Source organism: Anarhichas minor, unplaced genomic scaffold (genome assembly GCF_050575085.1).
Source record: "Anarhichas minor isolate MPS153535 unplaced genomic scaffold, ASM5057508v1 ptg000007l, whole genome shotgun sequence".
NCBI lineage: Eukaryota > Metazoa > Chordata > Actinopteri > Perciformes > Anarhichadidae > Anarhichas > Anarhichas minor.
This window is the reverse complement of record NW_027466453.1, coordinates 14,084,290-14,095,489: the sequence shown is the minus strand read 5'-3', so window position 1 is coordinate 14,095,489 and position 11,200 is coordinate 14,084,290. Positions and strand designations below refer to the sequence as shown.

The window sequence follows — 11,200 nt, the reverse complement described above, 5'->3', positions numbered from 1 at the left end:
TTGATATAAAACAGCACCTCTTAGTGGCTGCTGGCAGAAAAAATTGAAAATAAATAAAAACTATAGGTTACTGTTACCACAACTGCTTCTAGTAAGCTAGCCTACTACATACAACAAATATACCCCACTGTGGGACTAATAAAGGATTATCTTATCTTATCTTATCTTATCTTACCAATAGTAATACTGATGATGAGAGGAGGAGGAAGAAGAAGAAGAAGAAGAAGAAGAAGAAGAAGAAGAAGAAGAAGAAGAAGAGATATTAAACTGTTTTCTAACTTGTCTCTCATGTGAAGCCTGACAGAGAAAATGTTTTAGGGACTTTAACAATATATGAATATTATTGATTCTCAAGTTCTCACAGTTGGGTGAAATAGTTGCTTGATAAAACTAGTAGTCCTTAGCTCAAACAAAGAAAGCACTGAAGAAAAAAACCCCGATATCTTGACTTAATTGTAAGTCTGCTAATTAAGTGCATAGTAGCTAAATATCTCAATGCAACAACACATGCTCCAACCAATTTCCAGTGATTTACTTTACTCACTAATATTTTTCCATACAAATATTTACAGTATTTCAGTATTTTCAGCTGTATATATAAGCCTGTTCTTTTCCCGACTCCTATTTCTAAAAAATACCGCCTATCTCTTAAGTCTACTCTTGTATTGTGAATCCATAAAGTACAAGAAAATGTGTGTTTTGAGTTCACAGTACTTTGAGACCACAGTTCAAAGGCCAGGAATGACTGCGTCTGTGAGCAGCCAGAGAAAACCTGAAAAACTGGACCCCTGTCATTCGTGGAATGATGGTGATATGATCCCATTGTCCTTGAGATCACATGACTCCATTATGTGAAAGGGAAGATGATTTAGCCTGAGCACAGTTGTCTGTTCTGTCTTTCCTAGTGTGTAGAGAGCTGTTAGTTGTGTGTTTGGTCTACAGTCGCTGACGATGAAAATCATAATTTTTCTAATGTGTATGTGCTACCTTCTTCCTGTGCAGCCTGATAACGTGGACCGCTGTAAGTAAATTAAACACTACAATTCTGCTGGTGTCCTCAGTCATGATAGTAGAATATTTGTAGTTTGGCTATCTTGGTTTCTGTTGACTGTTTTTCTTTTAAACAGATGCCTATTGTGAGAGATGTCTAACAACAGCACAAGGTAGGGTGAACAATTCAACTATATTTGTCTAAGCCCAAGATAACAAAGGTTTCAAATTATAGACACTGAATTATCTCTGCCTCTTGTTTTGACTATTTCCTTTGACAGAGATTGAGAAAGCCATGAAGGAAGCCCCAGCTGAAAGCAGACAGACAGTAGTGGAGAACCTCATCAGTGGGGGTGTGTGTGAGAAACTGTTGTCCTACAAACATGACGTCTCTATGGACAAAATGACATCCTCCTGCATGCACTTGTTAGGTAAGATCAGGAGGAAATAACAGTGGATTTGCATGTTTTTTTACACTCTTACTAATTAATAATCTATTTTCAATTCCCAATCCAGAGTCTCATTACGACCGGTTCCATGAAGCTTTGGTGAATGAAGAACCAAAGCATCTGGATATAGTCCTGTGTTATGAGCAGTCCATGGCATGTGTAGGGGTGAAACGCCAGTCTTTTGAGGTAGGGTATGGGTCTAATTGTGAAACATTAATGTCCCATTAATTAGACTAAACTGCTCATATGAGAATTTATACTGTTTGCTTTTTGTGACAGAGTTCCAAAACCACCTTCACAGAAAGCGACATTGAAGCTCTACTTCGGGACAACAAGGCACATGTGCGCATTGCTCAACCGGTACATTCAGGTTCACCTGTGCACTCAAAAGATGAGTTGTGAAAACAACCTCATTTTGATCATACTGAATGTACGATGGCTTGTTGTCATGATACTGTGTTTTTTGAGTGTCAGAAAAATAAAGACATCACTGACAATTATTGTCCTGGGCTGTTTATTATACCTGACATGGCCTCAGCCTTCAGCAATGTAAAATAATACAAAGAGCTTTAGACACCATCATTTATATTATAATTAAATAGGTCACAGATATTGAGCTTGAGCTTTTGGTCTAATTAACAAATCATTTAAAATTCAAATCAGCACAACATGGCAACAGAGCCACAGGCTGATATAGACACATGGCCCTGCACAGAAGGCTGCTGGGCCCTTATTGACCCCCCAAACCCACCTATTGCTCTCTGTGCATTGTGTATCCTGCACCAGTAACCCTGTGCAGGAATGCTATGATTGTCTGTGTGTGATGGTGAGTAAGTGGTTACTTGAATAAACAACCTATATTTAGGAATATGTTTCTACTCATCTTGAGACCCAGTCTCAAGGTACTGGTGTATGTAAAAAAATATCATCACTATCAATTATCATTATTTCATCTTAAACTGTGCACATTCCAAAATTGATTTATAATAACATTGCCACACAGCAAAAAAAGGGCCGTGTCAAATTCGACACATTTAACAAATTAGGTGATTTAGGATCTAAATGATGAGGTAATTGTAAACGACAAAGATCTCGTTCCATATTTCTAACAGTTTCACCCTTTAGCCTACTTTCCTCTGCTACCTCTTTGTGACCAAAAATAATCCATAAAACATTCTAAAACCATTCAAGTGTTGGTGCGTGCGTAAAATTGTTGACAATGGAACGAAGTGATTAATAATAGCAACATGAACATATTGGAACGCGGCCGTTGCGCTGTTGCCAGGAGGCGCTGTTGGAGCCCGGAAGAGTTGAAACTGATGATGATGGTCAACCCGAGATTGAAGGAGAAACACAAGGTTCATGTTGTAGCCGCACATTGTTGTTTCCCTGCGACATTTGTGCGAGTCTAACACTCCCGTCATCAGGAGAAAAGTCATCACTCCCCCCTCTTTTTTGAAGGTAAGAATCGAGCAATACGCACCGGTGTAACCTTATCAACTGTCACTCTGCCGGGGCACATCTGGACTAAAACGTCTTCATGGTTTTTTAAAGATGCCGTAAAATCGAGTATCATTTAGATTAAACATTAGAAGCCGACGGTAGCGAGCTTGCTCTGTAATAGCTGGGCAACGTTCCCAAAAGGAAACCATTCCCACATCTACCGCGCTGTCACTAGGCTGTAATGAATCTGTGTGCGGTAACGTTACTGTAATTAGGCGACCGAAGACCACGAGGTTACTCACAGCATCGTAAGGACCCCAGGATGAATTGAAACCTAATCGAGGGATGGTAATATTACTGGATAAACTATAAAGATTAAACGATAATAGCGTTAATTGCATTGAAATTGTGTTTTCATCCATACAGCTGTGCGCTAACGCCCTGTGTGCGCTACCTGTCTGTGACGGTCTGTCCTATCCATTTGCTCACAGGCATTTCACAAATGGAAACTGTATTGATAAGACACACGATTCCATATGCATTTCCATGGCACACGGAAATGCAAATCGGTCACCAGCGAGGTCTGATAGAAAGGAATGACAGGAATGTGATGAGTGTGATCAAACCATTAAGGGCAGACAGACCCTCTTTTGTTGTAGGCTATCTGCCCTGCTCTTCCACATATGATCCCAGCTGATTTCCTCATAGTGATTCACACCCAGTGCGTCAAAGCTCACATGTCCACTGACTAATTCCCCACTCTCTTATTTAATTTAACAGCTGGGTGACGAGGCTACATGGTGTGTGTTTCCTATTCAGAGTGTGGATGTGTGGGTGTCCAGAGATGGAAGGCTATGAGGAGTTCTGTCTGCGGAGTTTGGCCATACTGCAGGAGGAGGGGAAATTCAAGAAGACGACTCGTGAGCCACTGTGGGCCCTGAAGGCTCTCTCTGTCATCCGCTTCCATGGAAGAGCTGTGCTTTCACCACTGGTGAGGAAGAAATAAATAGACACGGGAACTTATCGGGGAACAAAAACAAGATGTAATAATAATAATAATTACAGTTTCTAAAGTTTCTTCATGAAAAGTAGACAGAAATCGTAGCTAATGTATGCTTTTGTTATTGCCTGAGTGTAAATAGTTGACAGTTCTGTTTAATATCAGGCAATGTTTGTTATCCAGAGCAAGTAATATTGTTGACCGTCTGCTTTTTAATGATGCAATGTTTGGTCGGTTTCCCTAGAAAGTCTGTAAATCCATCACTGTCCTACTGTGGCTGTGTTTTTGTATATCTATGCTGCATAGTAACAGAAAACATTGCGTACACTGTTCAGTCACAGTAAAATGAGAAGGATGTTATGATACATATTTTAGACATAAACTACAGATGTAGACAGAGGTACGTTATCACACAGTCTGAAGTAGAGGTAAACATTAAGGGTAAAACACATTTATTTTTGAGACCTACATAATATATATCTGAAGCACACGGGCTGAGTAGTTCCAATTAGATCAGCAGTTGGCAGGGAAAGAGAGTGGACATAATTGATTACGAGGAACATCAAGGCTGTTTGATGTTTGTCAGGAGAATCCATCTGCTAGTGACTGCTGACAAAACAAGTTCTCAGGAATAGCCACATGATGGAGAGGCTAATGTGAGGCTGAGGATTCAAACAAAGGAGACACAAACATACGTATAGTGGAAGAAGAGTGATTGTGTTATCAGCGTATTGGAAACCTTGTCATAACGAGTTATTGAATAATCTTTCCTCATGTGTTTGTGTGTATTTTCTTTTTCCAGTTGAGTGCAGAGCAGCGTGGTGAGATGCGTGACCACAGACAGAAGGCGGTCCAGCTGGAGGTGGACAGGCAGAACATGCAGAAGAAGAACCTTGTGGCCCGGGTTCAGCGCATACTGGACCAAGCTCAGGTCAGTAGCACAGTATGGTCCTGGTTACAGACCTGGGTGTTTTCTGTAACAGGATTCAGTGGGAAAAGGACTATGGAAGATGTTTTGTGAAATTAATGTGATATTGTGTACAGTGTGCACTGAATAGGCTAAGTTAAATAACAAAAGTTAAATAACAAAATCCATATGCCACACCCAAATGCTTACGAAAGTCATACAATATAGTTTGCCACTCTCTGTTCAGAACATTAAACATGAAGCCACTTTGTTTATTTCATGAACACACTTCATCTAAATTTCTTAAATATGCCCATATGTGAAATGGACTCTGTGTCAGTCCCACGATGTAGCACAAAAACTAAATTACAGTCTGTCCCAGAATCTCTTGAGACATTTGCAGACTTAGATACAGGTTGTCTCGCTGACTCAACACTGTCTCTGGTAGGCTGTGCTATTTTTACCTGATGGTTTCAACTGCCTCAACAATCCAGACTGGGCTATTTATTAGGAGATCTGGATTCATATCAAGTGTGTCACTAAAAGAGTTTCAGGTGATTCTAAAGTCCAGAACCAACACTGGACTATCTGATATTTCTTTACATTTAATTGTTTTTACGTTAGTGATAAATTAACTACTTTAAACCAATGCGGTTTGGGGCATATAATTCCTTCATGGTTGCTTTTGATTTGAACAATTGTTTGATGTTGGTCATCATGACTTATTGTCTCTGCACAGGCACATAACGTACCAAGTGAAGATGTTGAAATGCCAGTTTCTAAATCTGCGACAGTCAGCGGCTACACCCTGGTCACTGACTCTCCTGGACTTCCCAGAGACCCTGGATTTGGGCTTCAGACAAATGAACAGCCATGCTGTGAGACCCCCATCCTCAACGGCTACAAGGCAGTGGAGGAAGTGATGGTGAAGAGGGAAGAGAAGAGTGAGGAGGAGGAGGAGGAGGAGGAAGAGGAGGAGGAGGATATTAGTTTGGACAGCCTTCTTAAGAGATCAAGGGAGTATGTGAAGAGAGAGCAGACTCAGCCGGAGTCAAACGTTGTCCACACAGTCACCAGGACTCCCCTGCCGGAGACTATCTCTGACAAGGAGAAGAAGAGCTGCAGTCCCATGGGGGACACAGGTTTTGAGTTTGGATTCAGTCTGCACCATAGCCCTATTGGCCAATCTCAGACCCAAATCCAGTATAAGACTCTGTGCGACCCTAGTCCCCAACAGTCTGGCTGCCTCTCACCTAGTCTACCCGACAGGTATGCTCGTCTACCCAGTCCACAGTCCAGCATTAGCCCCCGTGCACAAAAACGCAAACCACGCCCAGTTTCTACAGGGAACATCCATATTTATTTTCCCATCGGCCCAGCAGACCTTATACCCCGAAGTCCAGTACGGTCAGGGGAAGTTGCTGGCATGGCAGATTGGGGAGAATCTCTCTCAGGGGCCATGATGTCCCCCAGTCACAGGGGCTCAGTGGATAGTGAAAGTGGCAATCGTCGATCCAGCCACTGTGGTACCAGTCCAGTGCAGGAGCCCTGTAGCCCCATTAGTGCCTCAGGGTTTAGCCCAAAGGGACACCTTGACCATCTGGCTGCAGGATTTCGCCGGCGCTGCCACACTTTGGACAGCCAACTGCATAGCTGCCACTCTGGAGTTGAGCACATAGACCGCAGCCAGGAAAGGGTTCCTCGCTTCATGGCAGGAGTTACACGGATGGCTCCAAGTTGGCGCACCCCTGCAGCCCCCTTAAATCAGTCGTGTGAGGTAGATAATCCCTCACCATCTCTGCTGAGGCCCTGCATGACTTCTGACTTGGCTCAGGTCACACTCAGAATGGAGCCTGATGACCCTCAGGGGACAAACAATGGAAGGACCACACCAACTGTCCTCAGAAATGCAGCTGAGGCACAAGCCAACAAGACAGGCGAGTCTCTCTTGAACAGTTCCTGTAATGCACACTGTATCTACTAAACTCTACAGAGTGAAAATGTGTCATTTCCACTGAGATCACAGTTTCTCCCATTGCACTTTTAAGGTAAAAAAGAGGAGACCCAGAGGCGAGCGCTGGCTCTGGAGGACATGCAAAGGTGTCTGGAGGAGGAGCATTCCTTGCAGATGTCTCTCCTCCTGGCTGAGCAGGAGAAAGAGCAACAGCACCTCTGTCTGGTCAGCACATGGAATCACACATTATCTATTCTAAATAGAAGTAGATACCGAAAATGTATTTTTTTGTGCGGTACTTTATCAGTTATTTTACAGATTGGCAAAAATTATTTAGTTTTTTAGTTGCAATGTTGAAGTGTAATTTTATTCTCTTTTGCTTAAGGTTAAAGCACTGAAGTGTTTGTCTCCTGTATACGCATGTGTTCAGGAGCTCGAGGAGACAGATAGAAGACTGAAGGAGCAGGGGTGTGTGCGGCCTTTGAGTGGGGATGCTTGTGGGTGGAATTGTAGGTCCGTGAGTGACAGCCGTCCTGTTGTGAGCCCTTCCTGCCCTGGACTAAGCCTTGAGCACACACCATCTGAGCCATCACCTATACACAGTATAGGTACCACTTCACCATGCTCACTTATTACTCTGTTGGAGTTTGTAAAACAGTGTTGACATAAGACAAAAAGAGTGTTGTGGTCTATTAACTCTTATTATTATTACTTCTATTCGGACAACTCTTCCATACACGCAGACAGCTCAAAATAGAGAAGTTCAAACACCTAAATTGAAAGTATGTTTCTTTTTCCAGGTTTTCCCAGTCCTGTAAGTTCCAGTGTGTCCTCTCCCTCTGTCCAGCCTCCCGTTTATCTGTGGGGACCCACATGGGCAGTTAGCAAACCTCGAGCGAGGCTAAGTCTGGTAGGTATGCACAAGTAGACAAGAGGGTGTGTGTGATTGCATAAGTTACACATGTTGGGATCTGGCTGGAGCGGGTTTGGTTATTGTCAAATATACAAATTGATTATTGATATTAATACAATTATTAATATCAATAGGATTATTAACAAATATTTATAATAATGGGGCACCACCCTGGGATCAGGGACCAGTAACCAAATTGTGGATTAAGTCTCAAAATTTGTGTTCACTCAAAAGATGTAAAAGTACTATTCCACATTCAGAGTGAACAGTGAAGGTTTGAATCAGCACTGACCATAAAAAACAGCTATTATCAATAACAATACTGATCAAAAATCAATAATATTATAAATCAACAAACATCTATTATACAATTGCAAGCATACTAAACCTAAAAGCAACAAACAAGCACGTGGCGAAAGGAATCTGGGTGTCTGTATGTATGTGTGTGGGTGTATCAGGGGGGAGAGAGAGAGAGAGAGAGAGAGCAAGGTGGTGTAGGTGAGGGGTTTGGCGCGGGTTCATAGTTTAGGCTTTTCTTTTTACATGCGAAGTCGCAACACACATTAGATGGACGTTTATTTCTCAAACCCTCTCTGTGTTTTCTATCTTCACGGTCCCATCTTCTCGTATCTTCTTGTTGTCCAGGTTATGACAGCAGAGCAGCAGAGAGCCTTCTGTCGAATTGGCGCCATCATTCGTGGCTTCCTCACTCGCAGACTGCTCAAAGCAGAGAAGGTCAAACACCTGCGACAGACCATCCTGGTGAGATTACACGTTTAACACAAATAACACACAAATACAAATGAGCACAACCAATTGAAAACACCAATGTGATTTAAATAAGAGTTAATCAATAAATTATTCATCATGTTAGTGAAAAACTGTGTTTAGGAATGTGTTCTGTATATATGTGTGCTTAGGATACACAGGAGTTCATCCGCTCCTTCCAGACAGAAGGTCCACAGAAGAGAGGCCCCTGCTCTGCACAAGATCGCTCCCTGCAGGAGAGAGTTAGAGCCCAGGTATGAACGTGTAGTTACTGTCTATAGACAGCAGAGGTCCATCTTACTCCGTGTTTATGTGTGCCTCTTTTGTCCCGCAGTTACGTGCAGCCCTTTATGACATCCATGACATCTTCTTTGAAATGCCTCTCTGGGATCGATTAGCATTGCTGCAGCAGGACAGGGAGCTCCGAGCAGAGAGGAAGCTGCGAGACATGGTAACCTGTCAACTTGAAAAGCTTATCATGATGAACTGTATTTATATTACACCTTGATTACCACACGGACAAAGTGTCTTACAGGAAAGAAACACTGTTTGGTGGCTCGTCTTATACCGTCAGTGTCAGTGCTTCAGTCATACACTATGATCCTTACTGACTGTTTCAAAAGGAGAAAGCCAAGGGCCCCAAGGAGAGAGCGGTTCTGTCTGCTGCCACACAGAGGTCTCTGGACAGGAAAAAGAGGTACGATGGGAAAGAGGAACACAGCCTTACATTGTAGATGAGATCTGGTTTTAGACACTAATGTTTTTGATGATGGGCTCCAGGGATCAGCAGTGTTTTTATTGTATGTGTTTGGCGCTCCTCCAGGGTCGGTGAATCCCCATCAATGGCTAGAAAGAAGCAGCAGAAGCCAAAGAGCCCCACTACTAACAGGTGCTCTAGACTGAACTACAATTTCCTGTGTTTAATGTCCCCAGAAGATTAGTTCTCTAAATACATCCTTTCTTCATTCCCAGAGTCCTGAAGCCAAACCAAGGCCAAAACTCTCCTGTGCCAGGCCAGCTGAACCGCCAGGGGTGAGACTTGTTTCACCAAAATCACAAAGTGCCTTATCTTGATTTCATAAATCACATAAACTGCCGTATGTCATCTCTTAGGAGATACGTCACTCCACCTCACCCCCACTACTGAGAAAATGCTGATATGCTTTTTGGGTTGCTAGTGTCCTAATTAACAAGCATTACACTTTTTACTTTTTCTGACTCTGATGAAGACACACTTGGCTTCAGAACGGTAGTCTTCTAATAAAGTGTGTTGCCTTAAATCCATGTGCTCCAGTATACTTTGGACCTAAGCTCTGAAGTCTCTCCTGATTGCACATTTCATATTTTATATGCTGACCTAATCTATTTCGCATATCAGCAAAAATCCAGAAGTGGACGTCATGCTTGGCTAACCAATGAACTGTAATTCCAAAACTTTATTTGCCTCTTGCTGAAGGCAACAGCGTACAGAAATGTTTGGATTTCAGCTTTTACAGATGACTTTAAAGTCAGCAAAGTATGACAGGGGCTTTTTCTTCTCAGGAGCTGGTACAGAAAGACCCCAGAGGAGAGAGTGAGGCGCTCAGACAGCCTGAAGAAGCAGCACTCTCTGGGTTAACAGATCACTCAACTTCCCCCGACCTGTGAACTTTGATTTTTTTAGTCTTTGAATACAAACCTTGCCCCACTGAAAGTCCAGTCTGTGCTGCTAATATGATTGTACCATCTGAAACTCAGATGATTGTATTCACTACCATACTTGAGCTCACTGGTATACATCATCACTATGTCACTGTGTTTTACTGTTGTAGCTGAAAAGAGCTGAACTGAGCACACATCTCACAGGGAGCTTGATATTGTCTGGTCGACACATTTTACACTTTAAAGAAGTGAAAAGAAAGTAAGTCTATTTAAATGCAAGCTAGAAGAAGGTCAGAGTTAAAGGAAAATAATTTGTATCCGTGCCGAAGAGCATTGCCTTTGCTATCTGCAGCATGTTAGCATGCATATATTTACCATGTTGTGTTCATAAACATCTAGTGCTTATAGCTGTAAGAGAATTTACAAAATGACTTTCATGCTGACAATCACATGAAAGTATTTAAGTGAGTATAATACATGAATTAGACTTGTTTTGTTCAAGGGCTTTAAGTACCTGTTTGTGCTTTGTTTCTGTATTAAATGGTGCTGAGTTTACATTACTCTGAGGCATTTCAGTGTGTTTCAACATTGGTGATATTTCTTTTTACACAGTGGCGCACTGTTACATTAATGCAGCTTCACACAACAGGAGATGCACAGCAACACTGAGTGAAACTAAATTACTGAGACGATTGAGTCAAATTCTCTGTAAGTTTTCCCTCATTGTCGACTGCCATGTCAACACTGAGGGTCAGACTAAATATAAGAATATATTGTTGTTAAGGAATTGGTACACCCACTAGTTCACTGTGATACCACACAGACATCATTTCTATGTCAAAAGTATTCAGTGTCTTGATGTTGTTTGATGACATTGCTGTACTCTCTCTTTAAAAAAAATAAAAGGGACTTTTTTATGTTTTTTATTACCAGAATAAATTCTGAAATTATTTTGAATTTTCTGGTCTCTGATTATAAAATTAAAATAAAATGTTTACAGTGAAACTGGATTGACCCAACGAGCATCGCAGGGGAGAAACTCTCATGATGCAGTGTGGTCGGTAGTGAAAGGTTTTAGTGGTGACCTGATGTAATGGCCTCTATGATCCCTCTTTTCTTTCTATTTTGTTCAATT

At 41.9% G+C, this 11,200-nt stretch overlaps 1 protein-coding gene across 1 annotated transcript; it reads left to right on the top strand.

The window, feature by feature from the left end:
* Window positions 1–3,708: 3,708 nt before the first annotated feature.
* LOC142937585 (centriolar coiled-coil protein of 110 kDa-like) lies at window positions 3,709–11,002 on the top strand. Its single transcript, XM_076080581.1, has 13 exons — window positions 3,709–3,873; window positions 4,685–4,813; window positions 5,529–6,726; window positions 6,847–6,968; window positions 7,174–7,351; window positions 7,544–7,653; window positions 8,302–8,418; window positions 8,577–8,678; window positions 8,759–8,875; window positions 9,048–9,121; window positions 9,248–9,313; window positions 9,397–9,456; window positions 9,967–11,002. The coding sequence occupies exons 1-13, from the start codon at window positions 3,709–3,711 to the stop codon at window positions 10,040–10,042; spliced, it is 2,514 nt and encodes an 837-aa protein (XP_075936696.1). The 3' UTR covers window positions 10,043–11,002.
* Window positions 11,003–11,200: the final 198 nt, after the last annotated feature.

Excerpts from the sequence above, each read along its gene's own strand:
- LOC142937585 (XM_076080581.1), top strand. The coding sequence starts at position 3,709 with ATGTGTGGGTGTCCAGAGATGGAAGGCTATGAGGAGTTCTGTCTGCGG. Across the intron at positions 3,874-4,684 it reads GAGCTGTGCTTTCACCACTG|TTGAGTGCAGAGCAGCGTGG; the intron begins GTGAGGAAGAAA and ends TTCTTTTTCCAG. Across the intron at positions 7,654-8,301 it reads CTCGAGCGAGGCTAAGTCTG|GTTATGACAGCAGAGCAGCA; the intron begins GTAGGTATGCAC and ends CTTGTTGTCCAG.